Source organism: Theileria annulata, chromosome 1 (assembly GCF_000003225.4).
Source record: "Theileria annulata chromosome 1, complete sequence, *** SEQUENCING IN PROGRESS ***".
NCBI classification, from domain to species: domain Eukaryota; phylum Apicomplexa; class Aconoidasida; order Piroplasmida; family Theileriidae; genus Theileria; species Theileria annulata.
The window spans coordinates 1,398,846-1,426,045 of NC_011129.2; the positions used below are offsets into that span (position 1 = coordinate 1,398,846).

The window sequence follows — 27,200 nt, forward strand, 5'->3', positions numbered from 1 at the left end:
AGTTATCTCAATGTTATGAGTTCGGCTGCTACCAATGGTGGAAAATGCAAAGAACCTAAAAAAATTGCAGCCTACCTTTTGGCTGGATTTTCATTACTTCTAACACTTAGGGTTGGTATGAATGGAGCTCCATTCTGTATGAAACGATTTAAGATACCTGAACATTTGTTCAGTCTATATGTTAGTAGAGTACATAATGCAATAGAACTGTTTGTTCTTGCTGGAGTTACTGCCGGTACAATTTATAATATAAAGTATGGTAATAAATATGTACAAGAATGTGAAAAGGTATCTGTCGGGATTAATTGGTTGTTCTTCCTTATTAATGTAGTTCTTTTCTTTGTATTTGTCACTGGTGGTGAGGAGGGCCATTTGACTGATTTTTACTGGACACTAGCATTTTCAGCCTTTGTATATGGAATGAATTATTCATTTAGTATGAAATTGGCCGGAGATTGTATAGTTTATTATTTTGCAACACTTCATGTTTCTGGTATTTTCATATCAGTTTACCATTTTATATTTTTGAAACTATTTGGTAATAGAAGGAAGTTTAACACTGATTATTTAATTATTACTTGGCAAATTGTTTTATCCATAATAATTACAGCAGTAACAGCAGCTGTTTGGACTGTAGCTTATAGTAACGGAGAACAGTCAACAGGTAAAGGTAATAATAATAAATGCGGAGGTGATGATAGTACTGATCAGGATGGCAGTGGTGGTAACAGTGGTTTTACAGGGGATGCAGTTTCACCAATGATAATGACTGTGTTTGCTCTGGGTGTAATATATGTCTTTTACCCAGCTATAGCACCAGGTTTGCTAGTTGACTTTAGGCACGTAAATAAGATAGATCAGGCCCTTCTAATTATAGCTCCTATTCCATCAATTACATTTGCAGCTATTGATTCCGCCAGCCCAGGTAACTCACCGAAGTGTAAATGGTCAGAAAAACCTTATTGGCACGGTGTACTCATATTTATTCCAGTTATGATTATTTGTGGATATTTGTTTATCAAAGCACTTCACTATCCTCATTCAGGAGTTTCATTAGCAATTATTAATAAGCCACGTATGTCTGGATTTCTCACCATTCTGTTTTATGTTAGCCATATGATACTAACTGCTGTTGGATTTCCAGGTGTGGAAAAAAATTCTGGGCAATATAAGGATTATCTTCCCACTATAAATGCTTTCATGGCTAATTTGTCCATGGTTCTATTGATTTTTTTTGGTGAGGGTTACGTTAATGAGTTTAAAAAATATGATAGATCCTATTGGCCAACAGAAGGATTATCAGCAAAAAGAGCATTTGGATTCTGGTTCGATAAGGCAATTCAAAATGGATTCAAGAACTTTCTCTTAATATTCACCAGAGACCTTAGAAGAGATTTAATGTCAGCACTTGACTAAACTAACTCACTCAGAATTTTAATGTACTATATAATATTCTATATAATAGGATTAGTATAATAAATCAAGAAATATTAATGATAAAATTGTCAAATGATAAAATTCCATATACTGATATGAGTAATCATTAATTCTTCCAAAAATATGTATAATATAAATTATTGATAAGTTTGTTTGAATAATCACGTCATTGTTGAAATCAGAATAATTAAAATAATATAAGATTTGTATTGAAATTATCATATTAATACGTATACTTAGTTCTACATAGTATCTATTAGTCAGCATCAAATTTTGAGCATAAAAGTTATGTATAAAATGACAGGATAGGAAAGTGTGTATATGACAGGAAAAAATTTTTTTATTAAAAAATTATAAATTATTCTAATATTTAATATATTAAAGACAAACATGAAAATAAGTGAAATGAATTATTATTTAAAATATTAAATATAAAAATTAATTCATAAAATAATATATCTCTAGTTAAGTGAACATATAAAATTTTTTAAAAAATAAAAATAATTAAAAATAAAAATATATAGAAAAAAGATAAATAATAAAATTAATAATTAAATATATTTATATATATTAAAATAAAATATTAAAAATTTAAAATAAATAAAAATAAGATAGTAAAAATATTATTGAATAGTAAAAATAAATAATAAAAATGTATAAAATATTAATATATATTAAAATTATTAATAAAAAATAAGCTTAAGAAATATATAATATATTGTAATATATAATATGAGATATGAAAAATCTAATAAATGAATTATAAAATTATATATTAATTATAAAATGATAAAATTAAATAAGTTAATAAATAAATAAATTTTAAATAATAAATAAATATATTATAAAATATAAAAATATTATAATTGGAAATTAAAAATATATAAAATAAAATGGTAAAATAAAAAATAAAATAAAAAATTGAGTATATATTATTAGTAAATAGATTAAGGTAATAAAATATTAATACAAATTTTAAAAAATAAAATTAATTATAATATATAAAATAATATATATAATTATTTAATAAATTAGAAAAATAAAAATTATTATATATATATAAAAAATTAAATTTTAAAAATAAAGAAGTTTATTAAATAAATCTATTATAAAATATAATAATAATATAATTATATAAATAAATATGTGATTTATAATATATAAAATGGTATAACAAAATTATAATATAATAATTATAAAATTATATTTAAATTAAAAAATGATAAAATTCAAAATAAAATAATATATAATAATAATATAAATAAATAAAAATATAAAATAATAAATTCATATATAAAATTTAAAATAAAATAAATAAATATTATATTATAATTATTAAAGAAATATATAAAGATTTTAAAAATTATATATATTGTAAAATATAATAAATTAAATTATGAATCAATAATATGTTTTAATATATTAATAATTGTATTATAATATAATAAAATTATATTATAAAAAATATTTTAATTACATTAACAATATATATTAATATATTTATTTTACATTAGAAATTTATATAACAAATTAAATAATTCTAATTCAAATTTATATATAATTATTAAATATTTAATTTTTAATTTAATAATTTTATATATATTATGTTTATTATCATACACAATATTACTAATAATTAATTTTAATATTATATATTACAAATTATTTTTTTAATCATTAATATATAAAATATTATATTATTATTATGTTTAACATTATGAATTTTTATTAAAATTAATTTCCATTATTTCAATATTATAACTATTTAATATTAAATTATTATATTTCCAATGTTATTATTAATTATCATATTTATTAAATTTATAAAAAATATTTATATATATATATTAACCAAATGTATTATATTAACTTTATTTATTCATATTTTTAAATTTTATTTAATTATATAATTAATTTCGAAATATATTATTTAATATTTTTTTATATTTTAATATATATATAATAATTTTTATTTTTTTAATTTATTAAATAATATTTTATATATTTTTAATTTCCAATTATAATATTTTTATATTTTATAATACATTTATATACATTTATTATTATTTTTTAACACCTTTTAAATATATATTTAATATTTTGAATTTATTTTTTATTTATAATTTTTAATATATATAAATATAATTTTTTATTCTAAAATATGTTATATAATTATATATATTATTTTTATTTATAATTTATTTATTTATTAACTAATTTAATTTTAAATTACTATTTTTATCATTTATATATTTTAAATTTATTTATATTTTTCTTAATCTAATTTAATAATTTATATATACTAATTTATATTTATTAAATTAATTTAATATTCTATATTTTTATTATTATATAAATTTCTTATTTTATTAAACTTTATATATTGAATTAATTTCTACATCTTTCACATTTATAATTTCTATTTATATATATATATTATTTAAATATATTATTCATATGTTATATATTATAATTCTTATTTTTTATTTCTTCAATTTTAAATTAATTTATATATATATAAATTTTTTTTACTTAATTTTTATTATCACTTTTATTTTTATATATTATTAATTCATTTATTTAATACGTTTTAGAAATTTTATTTTTTTTATTTTTTTAAAAAATTCACAAGTATAAATTTTATATATGTGTAATAAAATGAAATTAATTTTTTCATTAAATTTTCTTTTTTAAAGCAAATTGAACAATTGAATTAATTTTATCACAATCTCCAAATTTAATAGCAAGACAACTTAAATTGTTAAAATGTAGACAGGCAATCTTTGAGTTTTTTAAAAAGCTCAAGTAAGCAATCTTTTTAGTTTGGCATACCAAAGGAATGTGTCGAATCATAGTTGCAGATCTAAATAAAATAATTATCATTGTTTATTACATGTTTGGCCTGAAAAGGATAACCAAAGAAATGGGATCAATGTTTTCTATGGCCTTTGTGACGTCGTTTACACCAAACAATATTTGCTTTTTAATAGTTGATTCACTTAATTCAGAAATGACACTATTTAATTAGTTTGATATAAATACATACCTAGAAAAATAGTTTAAAATTTCTTCTTCTTTTTCGGGACTTGGTGTGTTCCTAATAACATTTACAAAATAAATCAATACCAGTGGTAATTTTCAAATAAACTGATTCTGTATTTAGACATATTTGGAAACTTAATAAGATTAATGGCGCATATTATGAACTTGTCTGCTGGGTAAAGTATCCATTGAACAGGAACCTGATAAATTATTAAAAGATATTGATTGTACCCTCTTCTCTGTGTTTGTTGACCAAGTCCAGAAAGTCTTGAGTGCAGGAAAGTTCTGTTCTATAATATTGATACCTAATTATTAAGGATAAAATTTAAGAAATAATTACTTGCAACGTGGATCGTCTTCGCCTAACTCACGACAACATCTACAGTACATAGTATATCGTAATTTACAATAACTGAAATGATTCGATTGAAGACAACGTGGATCCTAAGTGTTAAAATTATGAAAAATTGAAATAAATACCCCGGCATGTGGATTATCTAATGTGTACTCGTCGTATGATTTCCAAAACTGTAAATCCTTAGGAGAACTTATACTACTATTCTTGGAAGGCATCACTAAGTTAATTTTAAAAAATTATAAATACAGCTATGGAAAGGTTAACTCCTATTTGATTTAATAATTATTTATTTTTATCTATGGGGAGCTTCCAAATTTGTTTTTAAACCCAAATGGCTAGATTAAATATTTAATTAAATTATCAAATGAAACTAAATTAAAATTTTAATACATAATCTCTAAGTTAATTTGTCTATTATAATTTTAAATCATTAGAATTTATACATTTTTTATAGATAAAACCACTTACTTGTTCCTTTTATTAAGTTTCATTTTAATTACACCCTTTTCATTTTGAAAAATTAATATTTATTTCTTTATTTTTATTTTACAACTCTTTATATGTAAATTTAATTAGGAATCCTAATAAAAGTTATAATCATCATAAATTACATTTTACTATTTATTTATTCATATTTTAACATTTTAATTATTTTTGTATATTTTTAAAAAGAATATTTATCACTTATACTCACTCTGTTGAATTAAAATACACACTAAAATTGGTATCACTTTGTGTGTTGTTTATTTGCCGAAATCTTAATATCTTGCTCATATATTGTATATTTTAATAATGTTCTATGTACTTGTATCATATTGTTTGCCTTCCAAACATTTTTTTTAACTTTTTTCTGACATTTGCCTTTCAAAAACTATTTCAAAACACTTTAGCCTACAAATTCACAAAAGAACATGGAACCTTTGTGATTTTTGATCTACCAAATAATAAAAACCATGATGATTTCCTTATTGAAATGGTTTCCTCAAGGAAGGTTCAATCCTTCACTAACAGGTCCAGAAGAAGTAAATCAAAAGTATCTCCTACAACTAATAAGAATCTATTGACAAAAAAAACACCCAAAAGGAAGGTAAAAGATCGAGAAGAAGAACCGAAAACTGAAGAAAAAGTCGAAAAAAATGAATTATTGGAGAATTTTGGAGTTGATTTGGGTCCTTTCGGACAAGACTTGTACGAGTGGTTATGGCCAAAAAATGATTCTTCAAAGAATAAGGTTTGTATTTTAGTTAACAAAATTGCTTAGGCTAGTGAATCCATTCAATCAATGAAAATAGATGAACGATTCCTGCAAAGTAGGTTTGTATCATACAATGAAAAGAAGGCTAATTCGTATTATAACAATAATATTCACGCATATTTACTCCACAATTACGGTATCTTTACCTTATAATTAAGAATTTTAGCTTCTGAAAGATTTGTCGACATTTACAAAAGGCTGGCCTTTCACATGAAAATAACTCCACGCATACTATTCCGTGAAATTGGAGCCATAACGGGAAAGTTCGGAATAAATATCCTGGACCCCAATGGTATACTAGATTTATTCAGTTAATTATTACAGCTTATTCTGAAGTTTATTCTATAAATAATTCCATAGATGATGAAAAGGGAAAAGAGATAAGATCTGACATACTATGTTTGAGGAGAATCAAATTTGAAGTTTATTCCCTGATCGGGGCAAAACTGTTAAGATACACGATGTTGTTTCTGCTTCGGTACATTAGACTTGGAATTCCAAATGAAATCAAGATTAGATTTTTGACTGATTTGATTAAGCAGGACTACACCTCAGTTGCATGCAGTATGGCCTGTAATCAAATAGATTTTGGAGATAATAAAAACAATCCTCTTAATCAAACGTACCCGATTCGTAATTCATTTGAGAGCATGGGATATCCTTATTCAGACCAATTGTTTTATTCTGAACCTAATTCAGAAGATGTATGGTCCCCTTCAAAACTTGTTGATCCTCATGTTTTCAACCGTCTCAGTAAAAAGAATAAATCAAAGTTAGTCTGTGTAGCAGCCTCTTTACATCCGGAATATGCTCTGCAAATTGTCAAAAACATTGCATTTGCTGCCGGCTATAAGTCTGAAAGGGAGTTATTAACTAATTTTTGTCTGAATTGTAGTTTCACATCTAGGGGTTCTAGGTCCTTTATTTCGAAGCTCAAAGAGGAACGCTTGGTGGATGAAAAGTTAAGACAGGCTGCCAAATTATACAAAAAATGCCAGCTTCCTTCTTCGCTCAAGTCTGCCTTGGACATCTTAGTTGAAGTACCCTATATTTCAGGGTTGATTAAAAGACATCTGGAGTCCGGCCGTAAGATTATGTCTTTGAAAAGGGCCAGAATGATACTCAAGAGAGTTAGGTCTGAAGTAGAACTTCTTCCTGAAGATATGGTCCTTTGGGACATTTTAAAGAGTTTGATTTCAAGAAAGGTTCTAAACGCCCCCTCTCGCCTATACAAACAAGCTGCTAAACAGATTTTGGCACTGAAAAATTACCTGAGCCCAAACTTGAAACAAGAAATTGAGAGTAGAGGTGTTGATGCAGTAAAACTATATAAAGACACTAACGGGTTACCTCAAGATTTAGAATCGATTTCTTGGGATGAAAGGGTTGACTTGGCCAGAAAGATCAGGAAAAATGTCAAGAATATTTGGCTTGAGAATCGCCAACACTCGTTTGAAGACACTGGAATTCGACTTGTCGACGCTCTTTCTGCTACTGCTGGTTACAAGGATATAAACAATGTCTTAACTATCGTATCAATGTTGTCGAAACCTCCCCAGACCAAGGTTGAAAGGTTGTCAAGACAGCCCGGACCTGAGTTTGAGCACTCTCCAAGGCTAGAATTTAAAGATTTTAAAAATAAAATCATGTAAAATATTTTTTATATATACTAATCTTTTTATACTCTTGTGTATGTTACTATTAGTGTAACTGTATATACCTACACTATACATATACAAATATATATACTAATGTACTATATACTATATACATACAAGTATAGATGTGTATGGTAGTATATTAAGAATTTAACCATGGATGAAATGGAATATCTTGCAATTTTATCCTCTTTTCATGTTCTTTATGTAACATATGATTTAAGAGAAGCTTTAGTTCCTCGGATACTTCACGAAAAGGGTGAAAAACAAGTGTGGTCTCAAGAATGTTTATCAGCATTTCTATACCATTTCTTCCAGTGTAGGGTAAATTCCCGTATATCATACAGTAAAGAGTAACCCCTAGAGAAAAAACATCTCTTTCAGAGGCTGGAATGGAGCCTTCAACATACTTGAGACTCTCAGGGCTTGTGAAAGAAATCGTTCCTTCAGAGTCAAAAATAACCAGATTTCCAGACTCCTCTTCAGCTAGACTGGCAACTCCAAAATCACTAACGATAACAATATTCTTTTCCTGATCACAGTGAAGTGGAACTTTGGGTAACTTTTCAATTTCTTTGGAAATAAGGTTGCGATTCACCTTGTAATTTAAGCTGTTAGGTTCCCCAATAAAGTAACTTAACAGGTTTCTTGAGCCAAGTTGTGTTGTTTTAGGAAACTCTGAAGCAAACAGCCAGGAATTTTTGCCAATATTAAATTCACCCTTCCTTATTTTTAAATAGTTTATATCAATCAGTGTATCACAATCGTCCCACATCATGTAAAAAAAATCAAACTGGTCTGAATAACAATAGGGGAAGCCGTGTGAAACTATGTCCCTGGGGAAAGAACAAGATATTTCATCAACTCTATAGCTGAGAATTTCACTCGTTTTCAATTCTCCTAGTTGTTCAAACATTTCATCAATGTTAAATTTTGAAGCATCACAGGTTATTAATTCGTCACCAATGAAAGAATTAGAATTGGTTTCGTCAGGAGACCCAATTGGTTCAAACATTGTAGAGTCAACATCAGTCAAGAGTAGATTATCCGGTTTAATATCCTTGTGGATTACTCCATTTTCGTGGAAATACTGAATAGTATGAACCAGCTGTCTTAGGATTATTTTAGCGTATTCCTCTTTATAGAGGTATTTGTTTCCTGAATTATCTGAATATGGTACAAGATATGTATTTGACATGTAATCATAGTACATCAGCTGATAGTGATGATACGACATGATGAAAAAAATCATGTCGCCCTCCAAATCAACTATGATTTCCTTCACCTTTGATACGCCTGAACATGACTGTAGTGATGAGTGGTATAGGATTTCGTCCACGACCTTGTCAAGCATTGTTATTACTTCAGTGTCATCTCTGAAAAACCTGACTGATCTTTCCTTTCTGCAGGCTGTTATATAGTATATTTTAATGCAAAAAAATTGGTTTTCTACGACATCAAAACACCTCCACAAGGTGGAATTTGACGTTTCGGCTATCTTTTTTTGGATAAAATATTGATTCAGGGCCCTTCCTTCAAAATAACTTTCAACTTTTGAGGAGCTCGTATCCTGGCCATTTTCACAATTTGATAGACATATCAGTATTGGTCTCCAGTATGTACATTTCTCAGTCACTTTTATATTACTTTGCGATAATCTTTGGATCAAAAGAGATGAGAATTTAGACATTTAATAAAAGATTCTATGGAAGGGGAGGATGAGTGGATTTGACGCTCATCTAAATTGGGGATTAAAACAGGAAAAATAGACTAATTGATAATTAATTAGTAATAATTGATATTGTGTAAATAAAAAGAATAATTTATAGGTAAAGAATCGAAAATAAATCAAAGAATTTAAAAGTATTTCGAAAAAATGTTACACATTTCTAAAGAATACAAAGTTCAAGGAAGGTAGTGTTCAATATGTGTTTAAAAAAGGAAATTAGATTATAGAATAACAAAATTGTATTTTTCTGTGAAAATCCTCCAGATTGATAAACACATGATTCAAATTAAAGGGATCAAACCATATTACAAATATATAGAAATAAAATAAAAGGAAGAAAAAATATAATTTAGAATATAAATATAAATGAATAAGTAATAAATAAAGTTTCTAAATAAAATTAAAATATTAAATAGTGTTTTCTAAAAGGAATTTTGGATTTTTTAAATTGAATATAAAAAGCGGGAATCATCCAAAAGTAAGGAACATTTTATCATTGTATTTCCTGTTTATTTAGAAAATATTGAAGATTCCTATTTTAAAATTATTGAAAGGTGTAAATGTGAAATTTTTACACCACAAATTGTTTACAATGTTGTTTTGCAAATTATTAGATATCTTTTCCTTTTTACAGTCTGATTGACATTTTATCCACATGATATTTTTAAATTAGAAATTTATTCCTAGGTTCCCATGGTTTATTTCAAGGATGTACATCACTTTCGACAAGTTTGTAAAAATTTGACCAATAGCTTTACTGATAAGAGGCTCCAAGATTTTTTCTTTCACCGCTCATATCGCCTTTGGTTTAATGATCCCACCCAGTATGTATACTATTTCTTGAGTTACACAACCATTGGTGTTACATTTGTCGTTGGTGTCCACCAGCTCATGGGAAACCCAGACGTTACGTTTGTTTAATTGTCTTTTCATCTTAATTTAGTGGAAGGGCTAGACATATTCGTCATCAAATGCCTGATAGGCACATGCTTCATTCTCACTCGATTCCATTTTTCAACCATACTTTAAGGTTTTATCATTTGTTGTTTAATGTAATTTCAGGAATTATACCCAAAAGTTTACTGCTTCCCTCGTTGACAATGAACATGACTACACCCAAGAAAATGAATATGGTAATTTTTAATTGATTTAAAGGAATTTTAGCATTTCGACAAAAACGCCAAAAACATTACGGAAGGTTCCCTTTCATCTTCAGCCTCCCGAGATACTTTGTGGATGCTCCTGGATACGAAAACACCCTACACAAGAATGTTGAAAAACGTTATCGGGTACTTTACTACTTTAGTTTTCCAAATAATACCCCAATGAATCATTTTTATAACTAATTTAGGAAATGGGCTACTACACCACTTAAATTTAATTGTTTTAAACTTAATCACCGGCTTAATTTTATATAAAAATGTATTGTTTTACTTAAACATTTATAGTTTAATCTGAGTTTCAGTTGTGTATGTGTTTTTACAAGTGTGACTGAGTGTTCATCTTGGGTTCTTTGAATGAATTGGGGTATAATTTCTGGCCTGAAATGAAGTTTGGACTAGATCTGTACTGTGGAAATGAGGAGTAGCTTAGGTCGTGAAAGTCGAAGTTGAAATTTTGATCAAAATAATTATTGGAATTAACATTTGGATAGCCTTCATTAATCTTGTTATTTTGGATTAAGCTGTATCCTTGCCTAAAGTCAGGGTACGGATGTGCAATTTTGTTCCTAAGGTGAGAATAACCTTCTTTGGGATAAGGTCCTTTAAAACCACAAGGCTTTAAGCCTGCAGTTGAATTAAATGAAGGACGAGAATTGTTTGGAATTTTTTGATTATGACGTGAAGATAAATAGGTGGTCTAAACAAACATTAAACTCTTAATAATTGTTTAATATATTATTTATTGGGTGTGAGAATATGTTTTAAAAATACTGGTAATTCAGTTTGAGTTTCCATAATGGGTTTGAGATCCTCAGGTGTTAATATGTCATACAGAAAATTGTATATGTTACTGTTAAAAATTGCACTCTTTATGTCTTGTCTCTACATTCTGATAGGAAAAATGCAAACTAACCTGTAATGTGCACCTTTTTGTCATTTGAGTACAATTCCAAGACTGCAAAGTAAGGTCCCTTATTAACATTTCACAAGCTTTAGCTAGTATCACAGGAGCATCAGAAGAAATCATCTAAGCTCAGATATTCGTATTTTGAACTTACACCCTGATGTTCGGTTTCTTTCATTATCTTTTTCACTCTGGCCACAGGAAGATGGCTCCCTTTAACAGGATCAGAATTGTCGCCTATGGAATTTTAAGGGTTGAATAGTGGATCACAACGTACTCAAATTTGATAATTTAGCCTCAAGTGAGTCGACATTAGGGATTTTTGCTGCATCATCACCTTCCATGATATGTATTTTAACTATATCGAACAATTTTAAAAAAATTAGGAATAGAATAAAAAATAATACCAAGTATTAGATTCAGTAGTGTTTAGGAGTTGAATAATATAGAAATGGAACAAATTTTAAAAACGGAAAAGATTCAATATTAGAATCAAACTTCATCATTCAAAAGAATCTTTTATTCAAGATTTAAGTATAATTATTTATGATTGGCACAACAAAAACAAATTACTCCAACCTAGGGTAGCAAAAACTTTCAAACCTCAATTAAAAATTGTTATTAATGATTATTGAATTCAATAGATATATAATATCCTTAATTAAGGTCGATTTTCTTGATCTGTGGGTTCGAGATTCTCATCAACACTTTTCATTTTAACCACCTAATTTAAAGAAATGGGTAATATTTGGAATTATTATTTAAAAAATAACTAATGTGTAAGCTTAAACTAAATGAACAAATTACTTTTCCATTTAGTTTGATCCAGTGAAACTGATGTGCGTGTGTATATGAATTTATAAAAAAATGTTAAATAATTCGAATCCATTAATTAATTTATTAATTTTAAAATAGTAAAATTATATTTTATCAATTTTTTGTTATAATTCTGTTACTACCTGAATATAATCCATTGTGTTAGGAACCAGGATTCCATACTTTAGTTGTCCACAGAATTTGTTTAAAACGTTCAATTTTATCCAGTTATTTATTAATAAATAATAGGAAGGTCGTTTCCCTAGTATAACCTTAATATCAAGCACTGTAACTCTATTCTCAAACTATCAGAAATCATACATACATATTATATGTTTTTATTAAATTAAATTAATAAATGAAAATAATATAAAAATACGTTATAGTAATTTGTTATAATATTCTTAATTGTGTATATAATATGTATAATAGTTCGAAACCATAAAATCACTAAAAAATGAAGTTTTAATTAATTATGTGTAAAATTCCCCTAAAATAAATGGTAAACGTAGGTGATTACGTAACAAGTCCCTATGAATTGAGGATTCCATGGGACAGCTTCCTCCTAAAGTACCAGCTCCGCTATAACCTTTTTTTTAAAGGTTCTTTGAGGATAAATAACTATGTTTCAGGGAAATCTGAAGAAAACAAAGATAAAAAAGTATCAGATGACGATGAACTGAAGTATATTGAAACTGAGGATGCCGGTACCTTTACATGGTGCCTGAGAAACTGTAAGAGGATTTGTGAGACTTCAGAAAACCTTTCACCAGCTTCACTAATGAACCAGATCCTGACGCTGTTGAAAGAAGATAACTCAGAGATCATTGCATCTGTTTTGTGTGATACTTTGGGCTTCAATAACCTCAACTTCATCTCAAAGCTCATAACATTTCGCCAAAATTTAACCAGGCAGTGGCAATCAATGTTGGATAAACTCTGCACAAAAATTCGTTATAATAAATTAGACGATGCTAATTATGAAAGACTTAATAGATTAGTGCTACAGAAAACTGGAAGAGACCTTAGAAGCCAAAAGAAAAGACTCGAAATTCTACTGTACCAAATACCTCCCCAGGACCTGTTTTGCCTAATTGGCCTTGATTTCAAGTCAGAAAAGAAGTTTAACACTGCAGTGACATTTCCAAAACAACTAAGCCTAAACTTAATTAAGGAAGATAATGAAATTTACGAAAAACTTGTCATACCACCCTCTGAAAATAGAATTGTCCCGGTAATTTTTTCACTTCCAAATTACACAGATAACTATAATATACAGTTATATATTACACAAGTTAAGGGCGGAATGAAAATTATTAGAGTGAAGATGAGTTGATACCTATTTCAACATTACCAGAATGGGTTCAAAGGGCTTTTATTGGTGTTGAAAAACTAAATTTGATCCAGTCTAAAGTATTTAACTCTGCATTCAACACACAACAAAATCTGTTAATATCTGCACCAACTGGTTGTGGAAAGACAAACGTGGGACTTTTATGCCTGTTACAAAACTATCGCGAATATTTCGAACAGGGAAAGAAGTGCGGTAAAGTTATATACATTTCACCCATGAAAGCCCTGGCCTCAGAAATTGTTGAAAAGTACTCAAAATCTCTTGCACATTCAGGGCTTGTGGTGAGGGAAGTTACAGGTGATTTTCAAGTTCCAAAGAGTGAATTGGAGGAAATCGACATTTTGGTAACAACACCTGAAAAATGTGATGTCGTCACGAGAAACTCATTTTCCACCGCCACTCAGTCTGATGACTCATTTCTCACCAGAGTTAACCTCATTATTTTCGATGAAATTCATCTCCTAAATGATGAAAGAGGGCCAGTTATTGAAACCATAGCAGCTAGATTTTTCAGGTAATTACTCTCCATATTTATGCCACTAATACTACTAAACATATACATAATTAGTATATACAGTTTGGTGGATATGAATGTGTAGATTAATTGAGTGGACTCAGGTGACTAGAAGAGTTGTTGGAATGTCCGCCACATTACCAAACTACGAAGATATCGCAACTTTTTTGAGAGTGCCTCCAGAACATACTTACTACTTTGGTCGAGAATACAGACATGTTCCTCTTCAGCAAATTTTTTATGGGTATTTTTATACCTACAATTACATTATATATTATATACTATACATAATATACTGTATATATTACATAGTATTAACTATTAATTATATGAATATAGAATAAAGAATGATGACATTTATAAGAATAATATGTTAATGATATGTTTTGATCATATAGTTGAGACACTTGAGAGCGGTAAACAGTGTATGGTATTTGTTCACTCAAGGAATGAAACGTTTACAACCGCATCTAGAATTGTGGAATTGGTGAACAAAAGTGAAAAATCTGAGCTGTTTGAACCAGACTTGTCCCAAGTTAAAAGATTTTCAGCCCAATTAATGAGAAGAAATAACCTTAAACTATTGTCAGATTACTCAATATCAATACATCATGCAGGTTAACTAGTTACACCAATAAAGTTATGCATTTAACAGTGGTAGGAATATAAATTTGGCTTAGGTCTAAGTAAATCTGACAGAGATTTAGTGGAAGAAATGTTTAAAAGTGGATTGATAAAAGTGTTGGTGTGTACATCTACACTTGCCTGGGGAGTTAATTTGCCAGCCCACTCGGTGATAATCAAGGGCACGTTTATTGGAGGAGTTGGAGTTGATAGAAATATTAATAATTTGGAACTGAACCAGATAATGGGAAGGGCAGGAAGGCCTCAGTTTGACGTTGAAGGGAAGGGTATTTTATTAACTGATCACAAAAATTTGTATAATTACGTTAGAATGCAAACTGAAAGAGTGCCAATAGAATCCCAGTTACACATGCACTTGGAGAATTTCCTAAACGCAGAGATTGCAATAGGCTCAATCAATAATGACACTGATGCTCTGTTATGGTTACAATACACATATCTATTCGTTAGAATGGTTAAAAATCCTTTGTTCTATGGGATCAACGGTGACGATGATGACACACTTCTCAAGTATAGGCATGAAATAATAAAAAATGCCGCTAAAAATTTGAATAAGTCTAAGCTGATCAGGTACTCATCAAAAACAGGCGACTTTTCTTCCACCGATTTAGGCAGAATAGCTGCCAGATATTATGTAGACTACGAAACTACGCATAACTTCGCGTCCTCAATAAACCCTCTTTTGTATTACCAGGACGGAATTATGATGGATAGATACGCAAATAGTAGAGCTGACTTAATTAACCACGAATTTATACTCGATAAGCTCAGCGAATGCAGAGAGTTTGAGTCAATATTATATAGAAATGAAGAATACGATGAGTTGTTGGATTTGATGAATTCACATCTGGTTATATATAAGCCCAAGGGTGGAATAAACCATATTAAGAACAAGGTTAGTGTTCTGATCCAAGCGTACATTGCCAAATTATTCATCAAAACATCAAGCCTAGCCATGGATTTGAACTTCATTGTTCAAAATGTTCCAAGGCTTGCCAGAGCCTACTTTGAAATTTCAATGTGTGAAACTGTTTGCGGACCACCAGTTGAACAGATACACGACTGGGTTATAATACTTGAGAGACAGATTTTTAATAGGAACATCCTGTCAAATTTCACCTCTCCCATGAATAACACCACACCCTCAAAGGACTTAGTACTACTTTCGCCCTCAGTAGTTGACAGATTCACACGATTTAAACTTGAGGATATTGTCAACTTCAGTTACCAAGAAGTTTTGGACATTGTAAGATCAAAACAAGAAGCTTTAACGATTTACAAGTATATCAAGTACATTCCATACCCTGAGGTTAAACTATATAATCAGCCCATAACTGACAAGATTACCAAGTTGACCGTCTCAGTTGAGATTAAAAACGAGTGGAGTAAGAGGTGGAATGGTTCCAATGAGTCCTTTTATGTTTGGGTTTGCACAAGTTCTCGACTACTTTCACACTCTCAGGTAAATTTTACCTCCAAGGGTGTCCAGTTCGTTGAGTTTTTTGTACCCATTCATAATAGAAATGAGCCGTTTTGTGTCAAAATATTCTCAAGTAATTGGCTCGGATTAAGTTTTGAAATTTCAACAAAGCTTCAAACTACCGGTGAGGGATTCAACTCGGCTGATAAGTATACTCGACTTCTGAAACTTAACCCATTACCTACAAGTGTGTTAAACCAGTACAATGTGTACAAATTCCCCTATTTTAATCCACTTCAAACTCAGGTTTTCCACAAGGCTTTCAGGACTGATGAGAGTCTTGTTGTTGCCGCACCCACTGGATCAGGGAAAACACTTGTCGCAGAACTAGGTCTGTTCAGACTATTTGACAAACATCCAGACAAAATAGCAGTTTACATTGCTCCTCTCAAAGCTCTTGCACATGAAAGGTTTAAGGACTGGTGTAAGAAGTTACACTTTAAAAAAATACTCCAACTCACTGGGGATACATCTTCTAATAATCTGGACAACCAACTTTACAAATTCGAGAGAGATGAATTGGATAGATATGATATCGTGATAACAACTCCCGAGAAATGGGATGGTATTTCAAGGCACTGGAGGAGGAAGAAACTTGTTACTAAAGTTGCCCTAATTATTCTCGACGAATTACATCTATTAGGTGAATCTAGAGGCGCAATTATAGAATCCATAATATCAAGACAATATACCATTAATCATTCTACAGGTTAATCTTACTTTTAAAAAAAATTGCGTTTAGGAGCTCAAGTTAGGTATATTTGTTTGAGTACTTCATTGTCTAATTTAAATGAGATTTCCGAGTGGATTGGCATACCAAATGTTTATAACTTTTCACCTGCTGTTAGGCCTGTTAAGTGTAATCTATATATCGATGGCTTTTCCATAAAGGCATACTGCCCTAGAATGAATTCTATGAATAAACCTTGTTTTGATACCATTATAAAACATGATCACAGTTCAAATGTTCTTATATTTGTTTCATCGAGGAGACAAACTAGGATGACTGCACAGGATCTCGTTGGGTTACTTCAATTCCATAACATTTCTTTCTCCAATTCTTGTGATAATTACTTTTTCGATGACGAATGGTTAAACACTTTTGTTCCTCATGGTATAGGAATACATCATGCAGGTACTTTTTACATATACTCATACAAATTATTTATTTAACAATCCTTGTTCTGTTATTGTTGTTGTTACTAATATCATTATTTATGTTATTACGAGTAAACACTTTCACCACATAAATAATATTTGTTGTTAGGAGTTAACAGAATTTCCTCACTCTTATTACTAATTATTTAATAGTGTATAGTAATTATAAATAGTATTTTATCTGTTTAGGATTGAGTACTAAGGATAGAGAACTGGTCCAGGACTTGTTTTTAAATGGTAAACTCAAAGTATTAATTGCAACATCTACGCTTGCCTGGGGAGTTAACTTACCGGCAAAAATAGTGATAATCAAAGTATTATTTACCTAATTTCTTAGTTAAATATCACTATTTAGTCGTTAATGGATGAATAGGGTACTGAATTTTATGACGGTAGAGTTAAAAAATATATTGATTATTCTGCAACTGATATAATACAAGTGAGATTTTTTTGGTCTTAATAATTTTTCAGATGGTTGGAAGAGCTGGAAGGAATATTTACGACGGTGAAGCTTATGCTTATGTGTTTACTGAGACTAGAAAAGTGGGTTTTTATAAGGCATTTATGTTCACTCCTTTCCCAACTGAATCTTTTTTTCTGGAGAAAATCAACGATTGCTTAAATTCCGAAATTGCCACTGGTTCAGTTACAACCAAAAAAAGTGCTCTTGAATATCTTTCTCGCACTTTTCTCTACAAAAGACTCAAATCAAATCCCAAATATTACACACAAGCACCTAACATGTGTACGTTTTACAATATTTGTATACTTTCAACTATATAATTATACTACTTATATTATAATAATATTATTAGTGTATGAAGATAAAGGAGATGTATTGAATGATGGTACTAATTTATTGAATGTTGTCAAGTTGAATTGTGTTGACGGGAGTAAGTTAGAAGACATTTGTGAAGCAATAGTTAATAATTCAATTTCAAGTTTGGTTAAATTGGGTTGTATTGCCCTCGAGTATCCTGAGGATGAACTCAAAATAATCGAACATGGACTTTTAGTTCCAACATTAAATGGGATTTTGGCCTCTCAATACTACGTAAACTGCAAGACTATCCATGAGTTTTCTAGTATTGACTTTTCAGAGAATCTCGGCTTCTATGAAATTGCTAGAACACTTTCCAACGCTACTGAGTTTAACTTGGTTCCTCTGAGACATAATGAAGACGTATATAATGTACAACTTTCTAACTTGTGTCCTAGTAAAATAACTGAATCTGAGGCTTCGGACCCTAATGCAAAGACTTTTTTACTATTCCAAGCTAGACTGTTCAATTTGAAATTACCAGTGTTCGATTATAATAATGATACGAAATCAATATTAGATCAGTTACCAAGAATCATACAGGTTAGTTTAATTGAAATAATCAAATTTCAGTGTTTACTTGACGTCTTTATTATTAATCGGAATTTTAAAAATGTCGAATATTTACTATTATTATATAAGTGCCTTCACTTGGGTTTAAACCCTTTAAATTTACAACTGGTATTTGAAGTCAACTATGAAATTAGTGTAAAGGTTAATGGTATTTCCAAACCTAAAGGTTTCTAAAATATTTAAATTTGTATAATTTGTTATAGGAGGGAAGTATACCATATCCAGTGATGTTGTTAATTTGGCCGTTATGTTAGATGAAATCAATCACACTACTGAGTTTCATTATTTATTTCTTGTAAATCAATCAACTAATGTTATTTATGGCTATAAAAAGGTTTATAAACAGTCGACTCACTCTTTCAAGTATGTTTTAATAATTTTTTATCTTCTCAGATTACGTATTGACATTGGTAGTAATCTAACTCTGCTTTTAATTTTATCATGTCCAACTCTTTTATCATATGATCAACAAATCATTTTACACATTAACAATAAATCCAAATAATATTCATACACATCTATACTTATATGTATATAGTATATAGTACATTAGTATATATATATTTGTATATGTATAGTACTATACAGTACTAGTGTATTAGTATACCTGTAGTATTATACACTTTTGTATATACATACAAATTATAATACATATTTTATACATTGTATAGTATTCTAAGTATTAGAATTTTATTATTATTATTAGTGGTATTGGTAATAAGAGAGAGTAAAATGTGTTAACTCGTAACTACAAAATAAAACTAGTAATAGCATAAATAATATCAACACAATTATTATATATTACAGTATATTAATTAAATGGGTTTGATTTAATTATTTTTTAAAATGAGTAATTTTCTGATTTTTTTATCATGTGAGTTGAATTTACAAATCCAAAATATTTGTGTACAAATGTACAGGAGGAATAGAAAATAAAAATTAAAGTAACCAGAAAATTTATCCCTAAAAAAGCAAACAAGATCATTTAAAATTAATAAAACATTATAATTGTCATTTCTGTCCATATACAACCATTCGTCTCTTTGGTCTAGAGATAAATTATGGAAATGAGTACTGTGAACACATTTACAACCATAATTTGCAATAGATTTGGCCAACTTTCGTTTATTGAAGAGTTTATAAAATTTGCTTAATTTACATAGAAATAAACATCTTTTAAATGATTTCCTTTCAGAAGTGCAATTTGTTAATTTACATAAACTTTTTTTTAAACGTAAAAGATCACGGGTTTTAATGTACAAATAACTTGTCTCATATTCATTATATTGTTTTATTCTTTTATAATAGTATTCAGTTTTCCTTAATGCATTTCTAAGACTCGAAATATCTCGTACAACCAATTTATATTTCTTTATATCCAATACTTTTAATATTACTTCAAACTCATCATTCAGTTCACGTTCCAATTCCACCTAAAAACATAATACAGAATTATTCATATGGACTAGATAACCAATTATAATGACGAAGGTTATTTAACTATACCCATACAGGGATTATTATATACTTAACTATTATGTTACATGTTGATTGTAATAAAATTGTCTTTTAATGTAAAAGTTGAGTAGATTTTCAAGTTGATAAATTTTATTGGAAAGTTTATTGGTTAGGAATTCGAGAGATTTTATACGTTCGGATAATTTTAAAAGTACATGTTTATGTGTTTTAGAATCTGTAGACTTTGTGTTTTCATCTTGGTAATAATTATGATGTTTAAACTTTTCCTTTTCATGAAATTTGACCTTTTGATCGAACCTTTTTGACATGTTTAATCTATTTAGATTATCTTTATACCTAGTGATATTTGATAAAAAGTCAATTCTATACAAGGAAGTATTTGCCTTGATTAGTTCATTATCAAGTTTGGGATCTGGTGGGTCTATATCAAAGGGAAAATGAGTGGAATAACTGGATGACATATTAACATACAACTTATTATTTATTACAGTGACAGTTGATATATACTTATCCTTAACCTTGTAGTCGTATCTTTTGACTAAACTCTCGTCATCTACTGTTAATCCTCTAAATTTGGGAGCTGTCATGACAGTAATTTTATTGTCAACATAAAAGAAATATAGTTTACTCAGCAAATTGTGATTTAATCTAGAATTTCTAGAGTTAATTGTGTGAATTCTGTAACCCTCAGTAAATTGAGTAAAAAGAAGAGTAGAAAATGATTTCAGGTTAAAGTAGAAATAGCACTTGAATTTGGAAATGAAACCAATCGACTCTGTACATACCAAAATTGGTACCTCTTTAATTCCCACATCATTCATTATCCTACTTATAACATGCCTTTTGTTTTTGAAAAAGTGAAAAATAATACTTTCAAACCAGAGATGTCTTGAAGGGAGTTTAATTCGATCCAAAATGTTAGAATAATATACAGAGTACTTTTCCAAAAGTAAGTGTGTGATGAACCTGTTACAGTCGAACTGGAAAAGGAAATTTGTACCGCAATACTTTTTAATTTTCCCAATCTTCAATACTCTGTAAATTAGCTTTTTATTATGAAAATTATCATCTTTTCTCAGTGCTAGTCGCATTAGGAATTTGTAAAATGATTTCACAATAACATTCTTTATATCATACACAAAGGTTGGGTTCAACACTTCGGAACTCTTTCCAAAACACTTTAAATCTGACAATTTCTTTATCGGAGATTCATCAAACACATTCAATTCACAAACTTCTTTATCAACTGGGGGTTCATTTTTACTAGTAACCACAATGCTATCCACATCACTACCTTTAGTAACCATACCAGTCAAGTGTTTACTCGAGACAACAGAACTTTCATCCACAGTATTAGTATCATGAGTGATTGGGGGATATCCAGTACCATTTGGCTGAATGAATGTATTGTAAAGAGAACTGTCGTCAGAGATTTCAGTTTCCAAATACTCTACAGCGGTTATTCCAAAGACCATCATCTTAGTAATTGAGCAATAGTAGTTTAACTCGAGTTTGTGGTAATCTAGGAGTTCAACCTTCAAGTATTTACCCCAACAATCATTTTTATCAGTGTTACAGACGACCGAAAGGTCGAAAATCTCATTTCTGGAAGGGTCGGTTTCCAATTCACCTAAGGTAAGCCATTTCCCACTAGGATAAGAACTTGTAATTGAGATTCTAATTTTCCTAAAAATTGAAATTATACTTTAAAACAAACTTGTATAATGATGAATAGTATTCGAAAGATAGAAATGATATTTCCTGGATCAAAATACTCTCGGGGAAAGACAAAACAAACCAGTCCGAAGTATTACAAGGTGTAAGCATATATGAACACGAATCATCTTCCAAAATCTTGGATACTTTTGATAAGGTCTTGGAATGAGCGATAATCTTAGTGCCGAACTCTTCAGAGGCAAAGTCAATTTTTAATGAGTATAAATCAGGGTTAAAAGGTTTCCCCTTAATTCGGCTAGTAGTTAATTTAGACTCATAAGCACTGAAATTGTCTTGTAATTTTAAGTGGCTTTTGTTAATCAGAGCGACTTTCCTGAGAAAGACAAAAAATAGTAAAATAAACAAAAAAAAGCGAAAAAAATACTCGATTTTAGGTTTTTTGGGAATCCCTTTAAAGGAATTTCCCCTCGAATTATGTAAACTCATTTAATCATTTATACAATAATATATATACTTAGTTTTTTAAAATTATGTTAAACGCCACCATTTAAAATTCACTGTCACGAATGATTTCAGTTTTCATGTTTATTTATTTTTTTAATTCCACAACTTTAGTTATTTGCGTAATATTTTAATTTATTTGGAAAAAAATTTAATTGTGTAAATTATAATTTGCTGATATGATTTTCCTCTCTAGAATCTTACTCAGGAGTAATAGTAAGCGTCTTCCCGTTAAGTTAAATAGCTGTGTCCAGTCCGGATACTTTTATTTGACACATATTTCACCACTAAAATCAAAGTTTAGGATGGCGTTACGTAAATACGATCCAAGGCTTGATAAACATGTGTAAGTTCACATTTAATGGACTAAAATATAATTTAGAGTATTCTATCAGACAACCGCAGCTGGTTCAGGACAAAAAAGAACTCCAGCATCTGAACATTCTCAGAAATACGCCCGTTTTACGGGAAAATCCAAGAATATGAGGCCTTTACTGGCCCGTATTCAAAGGGCTTACGAATACGGAAGATACAACGCATTTGATAGAGCATATCAAAGACTCGTAGATTCCAGAGGAAAAGTTACTCCAAGACTTAATTAGGCCATTTCTTTTAATTTGGGAAAACATTAACTTTAACATTTGAATTAGGTAATTTCATTAAACGTGTGTTTACAAATGTATGGACAACTTTTTGGTTTATTTAAGTTTATTTTAATTTCACTAGAGAATTTTTGATATTTAGGCCAATCTTCTGATTCATGGACAAACGATCTGCTCAAAATATTCATCATCTCCTTGTTCCAAATTTCTCTTGAAACATCTTTTGTAAGCTCCTTTACGATTTTGTTAATTGGTCCCTTGGCCTTACACAATGCATTTAAGAAACTATCTCTTCTGTTAATCCAACATAGACAAATCCAAGTTCCTATATTAACTGCAAACACTGCAAAAATCCACCATAACCCCTCGTACTCAATGGCAGCATACCACTGTAAATCCGAAACTATCTTGGCATGCCCCAAGGGCACCCTCTTGTTCATTCTAACCCTTTTGTAGTACAGATTGAAACAGAGAATAGCTGTAAAAATCAAATTTATTACAAAAGGACCCCAAATCTTTAGGAAAAATACTTTGATTTTTAGCCCCTTCATTTTACTCCAGACGTATTGCAGTTTTGACTCGTTAAATTGTCCAGACGCTTCATCAAAATCCTTAGTCAACTTCATCTTACTATTCTTAAGATTCGATTTTCCTAGGATTTTGTTATTGGAATAAATGTGTTCTAGCCTCTCCAGAGCTTCATCCTTTAACTCTTGAAACGTGTTCCTCGAATCTTCAATGGATTCAAGACACAAGTTTTCAAGACATAATTTGTATTGGTAATGAGTAATTAGGAACCCAATCACCTGAATAGCAGAGTAAATTAAAACTCCAACAAAGTAAAAGGTTTCAAAGTGGGCCAAATGCTTTAGAATACTATCACCACTTTCCTTATCACTCATCAATTTGTTTGATTTAGACTCGGATCTGATATCCCAAAGGTGATTATATAGTCTAAATTGACAGAATAAGTGCAAAAATAAAGGTACAAACATAGCAAAAAGCATCAACACAAGGTTCAAACTTCCTACAATACTCTTAATAAATTTGTCATATTTGCCAGTGAATTCCGACCGAAACTCAGTTAACGGAATGTAATTTGAATAAAGTAAATTGCTCTGGTCACTTATGCTATTTGGAATAAAGCTAAAAGCTTTAGTGCTAAACATGCAGCCAATTGGGTTAAATATACAACTATTCCTCGGATATTCACGATCATCCTCAATTATAACGTTAACACTGCCATTATCTTTAGAAAGTTGTGAATTATACTCTTCACTACCAGAAAGCTTCTGAGTTGTAACTACAGATATGTTTTCCAGTGTATTGGAAGTGATTTGGGACTCAAATTCTTCATTATCTGTGCTATTAATTGGAATTTCCAGCTCATGAAAGTCTACAACAGGGTGACATTGGTGAAATTCCTGTACACCATACTCCACATTTCCAGTACCATCAACAGATTTTATAATATCATATATATCTTCATGCTCGTCATTTACCTTAGTACCAGTAAATATAAACTTTGCAAGCGTTATTTTATTCATTGTATCGACACATTTTCACACACTCTATTAATTTACTTATATACTATTAGTACTATTTATGTACAATGTTAAAATATGTATATTGGAATAAATTAGTAAATTCGGTTCAATGATTCAAAATGTGTTCATTTTATTAATTATGTTAATTATTAAAAATTTGGAAAATTAATGATAAAATTTTATTTAATTATATTAAAACTATTTTTTTAAACTTTATTTTGAATTATTTATTGAAATTTACACATTAAATTAGTGGTGGAATCCAATAAAATTAAACAATAAATAAATTCGTTCCATAACCCTTTAAAATTCCCTTATATTATATCAAAAATTGATTTTTAGTATTTTTACAATATGTTAAATTAGTTTCTTATTTATTTAGAAATGTGTAATACATTTATAATTTCTCAATCCTCTTTATTTTAAACCTACATTTCCCTCATAAAATACCAATTTCATACTGTTTAACAGTGGGAAATGCAGACTAAAAAGGTTCCTAATGTTTTTATGTCACTATATCGTCTTGCCAGTAAGGAAGATTATGATTTGTCAAAGTGGCGAGATATTTTGACTGGAATTCACAGGAAATCAAAGGAGAAACATAGCATAAAGGACATTTGCCTCTTGTATTATTCACTGTTTAAGGGGAATTCAAGTATAGATTTGTCAAATTTGGAGATCAGGTATAAGGACTCAGAAACTAAGGAAAACCTTGGACCGTTAACCATAAGAGATATAGCAGATGTGTACATTAACAAGGTCTCAAACCTGTTATGTTACATGAACACTAAGCAGCTGGCAATTATATCTAAATATTTGCACATGATGAACAGGCTAAATGAGTCCTTTTGTGCCACAATTTTGTCCAGAATAAGTTCAAATAGTTTGAAGATCACCTCTAGGTCCTTTTTTAACATTCTCTTAACACTTTCAGAGTCTAAATATGTAAATAATGATTCAATAGAACGGTTGATAATCCTAAATAAGGGTTTGTTGCTGGATATGAATAGCCTTGACCTCCAGTATCTTCTCAAATCAATTTCAATTCACAACATAACTAACGAAACAATACTAAATATAGTGTCGGATAAGTTGGAATACTACTTGAGGGACATGAAACCCGATGAGATCCTGTCCACGTTGCATTACATTTATAAGCTCGACTGGTATAATGAATCAGTCTTCATGAACTTGTACTTTAGAATCCAAAGTTTACTTCCTCAGTATAAACTTAATTCAATTGTATTAATTTCTAAATGTCTTTCACACTTCAAACCCAAAGGTGTTGAGGATTTTTTTGATTCACAAATCATTCCCACTGTTCATGGGATTATCTCAGACATTGACGTTGGTAATCTAAAATTAACTGACAAGGTTGATATTTTGTTGTTATACAACAACTGTTATAAATGTGGTTCTAGATCATTTCCTAAATTACTATTTCAGATTTCAGACTTACTGAGTGAGGATTATCAATGGGATTTGTTGTTTTCAGCTCTGAATTTGCTTTTCAAAAATAATTCTAATGCAGTTGAACATAACTTAATACAAGAGGAAGAATTTGGAACTTTACTCACAAAATCACTTGATTTTTTCAAAATATTTTTAGCTGTAAATGAAGTCGGACCCAAGTATTTATCTTCAATCAGTAAAAATTTAGTTGAATTAGCAGTTGAAGATGAGGATTTATTTTTACAAATCCTTAATAAGGTGAATTCTGATCATTTCCCAATCGACTCTTTAATTGAAGTTCTGTTTAACCTACACACTGTTTACAGTGACCCTTTTAACACCGTTTATGACCAATGTCTTCAAAAATTTTTGGACCACGAAAGGGTGCTAGATTACTCATTCTCACTTCGAATATTATCTATCCTGTTTTATAGGAATATTAGTCCTGGACCCGGTTTACTCTCAATTTTCAAATCTTTATTTGACATTGATACCTTGCAGGACAGTTCTTGGAAAATTTCGAGACCAGAAACTTTTGGGTGTTTACGTCAAATATCGCGTTCATTCATATCTGGTGATGATCCAGAATACTTGTTATACACTATAGTGTTTCCATCATGTGTTACTGGATCTGGTTCCAGGCTATCGCAGTATTTATCTGAAGTTTCATGCATTTTCAAGATGATCTCAGAGTTTAAAAAGAATGAATTGTTGAAGGCACTACTGTATTATATTGGAGAGTTTGATAAAAAGGTGTTAAATTCACTTCTGGAGTCTAGAAATATGAATTACACTCGGTTGAAAATTGAAATTTTACCAGTAAATTTAGTCCCAAAACAATTAACTTTTGAAAGGGTTGATTGTTTACTACTTAAGTTTGGTGAGGATGTATTAGGGCCATTTTACCTAGTCCCAGGAACTAAAGACGTGTATTATTATGGGAAATCAAGAGAGAAGTGGGATTCAATTACAGTGAACATTTATAAACATATTTTAACATTAAATGGATACAGTCCAATTAAGATTTAATATTTCT

At 29.5% G+C, this 27,200-nt stretch overlaps 9 protein-coding genes across 9 annotated transcripts, besides 19 other annotated features; 5 read left to right on the top strand and 4 right to left on the bottom strand.

Moving 5' to 3' along the window:
• Window positions 1-15: 15 nt before the first annotated feature.
• Window positions 16-126: a sequence feature (Signal peptide predicted for TA20150 by SignalP 2.0 HMM (Signal peptide probability 0.668, signal anchor probability 0.264) with cleavage site probability 0.471 between residues 37 and 38).
• TA20150 (uncharacterized protein) lies at window positions 16-1,416 on the top strand (the record flags this gene model as incomplete). The annotated part of the gene is made up of 1 exon (XM_949096.1): window positions 16-1,416. The coding sequence occupies one exon, from the start codon at window positions 16-18 to the stop codon at window positions 1,414-1,416; it is 1,401 nt and encodes a 466-aa protein (XP_954189.1).
• Window positions 73-141: a sequence feature (10 probable transmembrane helices predicted for TA20150 by TMHMM2.0 at aa 20-42, 62-79, 92-114, 149-171, 184-206, 250-272, 284-301, 316-335, 356-378 and 388-410).
• Window positions 199-252: a sequence feature (10 probable transmembrane helices predicted for TA20150 by TMHMM2.0 at aa 20-42, 62-79, 92-114, 149-171, 184-206, 250-272, 284-301, 316-335, 356-378 and 388-410).
• Window positions 289-357: a sequence feature (10 probable transmembrane helices predicted for TA20150 by TMHMM2.0 at aa 20-42, 62-79, 92-114, 149-171, 184-206, 250-272, 284-301, 316-335, 356-378 and 388-410).
• Window positions 460-528: a sequence feature (10 probable transmembrane helices predicted for TA20150 by TMHMM2.0 at aa 20-42, 62-79, 92-114, 149-171, 184-206, 250-272, 284-301, 316-335, 356-378 and 388-410).
• Window positions 565-633: a sequence feature (10 probable transmembrane helices predicted for TA20150 by TMHMM2.0 at aa 20-42, 62-79, 92-114, 149-171, 184-206, 250-272, 284-301, 316-335, 356-378 and 388-410).
• Window positions 763-831: a sequence feature (10 probable transmembrane helices predicted for TA20150 by TMHMM2.0 at aa 20-42, 62-79, 92-114, 149-171, 184-206, 250-272, 284-301, 316-335, 356-378 and 388-410).
• Window positions 865-918: a sequence feature (10 probable transmembrane helices predicted for TA20150 by TMHMM2.0 at aa 20-42, 62-79, 92-114, 149-171, 184-206, 250-272, 284-301, 316-335, 356-378 and 388-410).
• Window positions 961-1,020: a sequence feature (10 probable transmembrane helices predicted for TA20150 by TMHMM2.0 at aa 20-42, 62-79, 92-114, 149-171, 184-206, 250-272, 284-301, 316-335, 356-378 and 388-410).
• Window positions 1,081-1,149: a sequence feature (10 probable transmembrane helices predicted for TA20150 by TMHMM2.0 at aa 20-42, 62-79, 92-114, 149-171, 184-206, 250-272, 284-301, 316-335, 356-378 and 388-410).
• Window positions 1,177-1,245: a sequence feature (10 probable transmembrane helices predicted for TA20150 by TMHMM2.0 at aa 20-42, 62-79, 92-114, 149-171, 184-206, 250-272, 284-301, 316-335, 356-378 and 388-410).
• Window positions 1,417-1,858: 442 nt separating the features above from the next.
• Window positions 1,859-4,130: a sequence feature (Possible centromere; about 95% AT-rich).
• Window positions 4,131-4,276: 146 nt separating this feature from the next.
• Window positions 4,277-5,058, top strand: TA20155 (uncharacterized protein; the record flags this gene model as incomplete). The annotated part of the gene is made up of 6 exons (XM_949097.1): window positions 4,277-4,426; window positions 4,496-4,530; window positions 4,601-4,655; window positions 4,676-4,761; window positions 4,810-4,863; window positions 5,022-5,058. The coding sequence occupies 6 exons, from the start codon at window positions 4,277-4,279 to the stop codon at window positions 5,056-5,058; spliced, it is 417 nt and encodes a 138-aa protein (XP_954190.1).
• Window positions 4,286-4,342: a sequence feature (1 probable transmembrane helix predicted for TA20155 by TMHMM2.0 at aa 4-22).
• Window positions 5,059-5,636: 578 nt separating the features above from the next.
• TA20160 (uncharacterized protein) lies at window positions 5,637-7,744 on the top strand (the record flags this gene model as incomplete). The annotated part of the gene is made up of 4 exons (XM_949098.1): window positions 5,637-6,068; window positions 6,099-6,228; window positions 6,259-6,384; window positions 6,417-7,744. The coding sequence occupies 4 exons, from the start codon at window positions 5,637-5,639 to the stop codon at window positions 7,742-7,744; spliced, it is 2,016 nt and encodes a 671-aa protein (XP_954191.1).
• Window positions 5,640-5,699: a sequence feature (1 probable transmembrane helix predicted for TA20160 by TMHMM2.0 at aa 2-21).
• Window positions 7,745-7,892: 148 nt separating the features above from the next.
• On the bottom strand, window positions 7,893-9,440 carry TA20165 (calcium/calmodulin-dependent protein kinase subunit, putative; the record flags this gene model as incomplete). Its single annotated transcript, XM_949099.1, has 1 exon — window positions 7,893-9,440. One exon carries the CDS (start codon window positions 9,438-9,440, stop codon window positions 7,893-7,895), a length of 1,548 nt encoding a protein of 515 aa, XP_954192.1.
• A 1,518-nt stretch (window positions 9,441-10,958) lies between these two features.
• On the bottom strand, window positions 10,959-11,890 carry TA20170 (HAP-family transcription factor, putative; the record flags this gene model as incomplete). The annotated part of the gene is made up of 5 exons (XM_949100.1): window positions 10,959-11,339; window positions 11,414-11,524; window positions 11,556-11,669; window positions 11,701-11,783; window positions 11,824-11,890. 5 exons carry the CDS (start codon window positions 11,888-11,890, stop codon window positions 10,959-10,961), a joined length of 756 nt encoding a protein of 251 aa, XP_954193.1.
• A 971-nt stretch (window positions 11,891-12,861) lies between these two features.
• TA20175 (DEAD-box helicase, putative) lies at window positions 12,862-19,411 on the top strand (the record flags this gene model as incomplete). Its single annotated transcript, XM_949101.1, has 11 exons — window positions 12,862-13,596; window positions 13,683-14,230; window positions 14,316-14,474; window positions 14,570-14,847; window positions 14,911-17,064; window positions 17,098-17,490; window positions 17,703-17,827; window positions 17,887-17,952; window positions 17,985-18,258; window positions 18,329-19,072; window positions 19,110-19,411. The coding sequence occupies 11 exons, from the start codon at window positions 12,862-12,864 to the stop codon at window positions 19,409-19,411; spliced, it is 5,778 nt and encodes a 1,925-aa protein (XP_954194.1).
• A 325-nt stretch (window positions 19,412-19,736) lies between these two features.
• Window positions 19,737-22,548, bottom strand: TA20180 (uncharacterized protein; the record flags this gene model as incomplete). The annotated part of the gene is made up of 6 exons (XM_949102.1): window positions 19,737-20,339; window positions 20,451-20,721; window positions 20,755-21,225; window positions 21,265-22,071; window positions 22,103-22,435; window positions 22,487-22,548. 6 exons carry the CDS (start codon window positions 22,546-22,548, stop codon window positions 19,737-19,739), a joined length of 2,547 nt encoding a protein of 848 aa, XP_954195.1.
• Window positions 19,794-19,862: a sequence feature (1 probable transmembrane helix predicted for TA20180 by TMHMM2.0 at aa 808-830).
• A 661-nt stretch (window positions 22,549-23,209) lies between the features above and the next one.
• Window positions 23,210-24,712, bottom strand: TA20185 (uncharacterized protein; the record flags this gene model as incomplete). The annotated part of the gene is made up of 1 exon (XM_949103.1): window positions 23,210-24,712. One exon carries the CDS (start codon window positions 24,710-24,712, stop codon window positions 23,210-23,212), a length of 1,503 nt encoding a protein of 500 aa, XP_954196.1.
• Window positions 23,462-23,530: a sequence feature (4 probable transmembrane helices predicted for TA20185 by TMHMM2.0 at aa 172-194, 234-256, 340-362 and 395-417).
• Window positions 23,627-23,695: a sequence feature (4 probable transmembrane helices predicted for TA20185 by TMHMM2.0 at aa 172-194, 234-256, 340-362 and 395-417).
• Window positions 23,945-24,013: a sequence feature (4 probable transmembrane helices predicted for TA20185 by TMHMM2.0 at aa 172-194, 234-256, 340-362 and 395-417).
• Window positions 24,131-24,199: a sequence feature (4 probable transmembrane helices predicted for TA20185 by TMHMM2.0 at aa 172-194, 234-256, 340-362 and 395-417).
• A 477-nt stretch (window positions 24,713-25,189) lies between the features above and the next one.
• On the top strand, window positions 25,190-27,193 carry TA20190 (uncharacterized protein; the record flags this gene model as incomplete). Its single annotated transcript, XM_949104.1, has 1 exon — window positions 25,190-27,193. One exon carries the CDS (start codon window positions 25,190-25,192, stop codon window positions 27,191-27,193), a length of 2,004 nt encoding a protein of 667 aa, XP_954197.1.
• Between the last annotated feature and the right edge of the window lie 7 nt (window positions 27,194-27,200).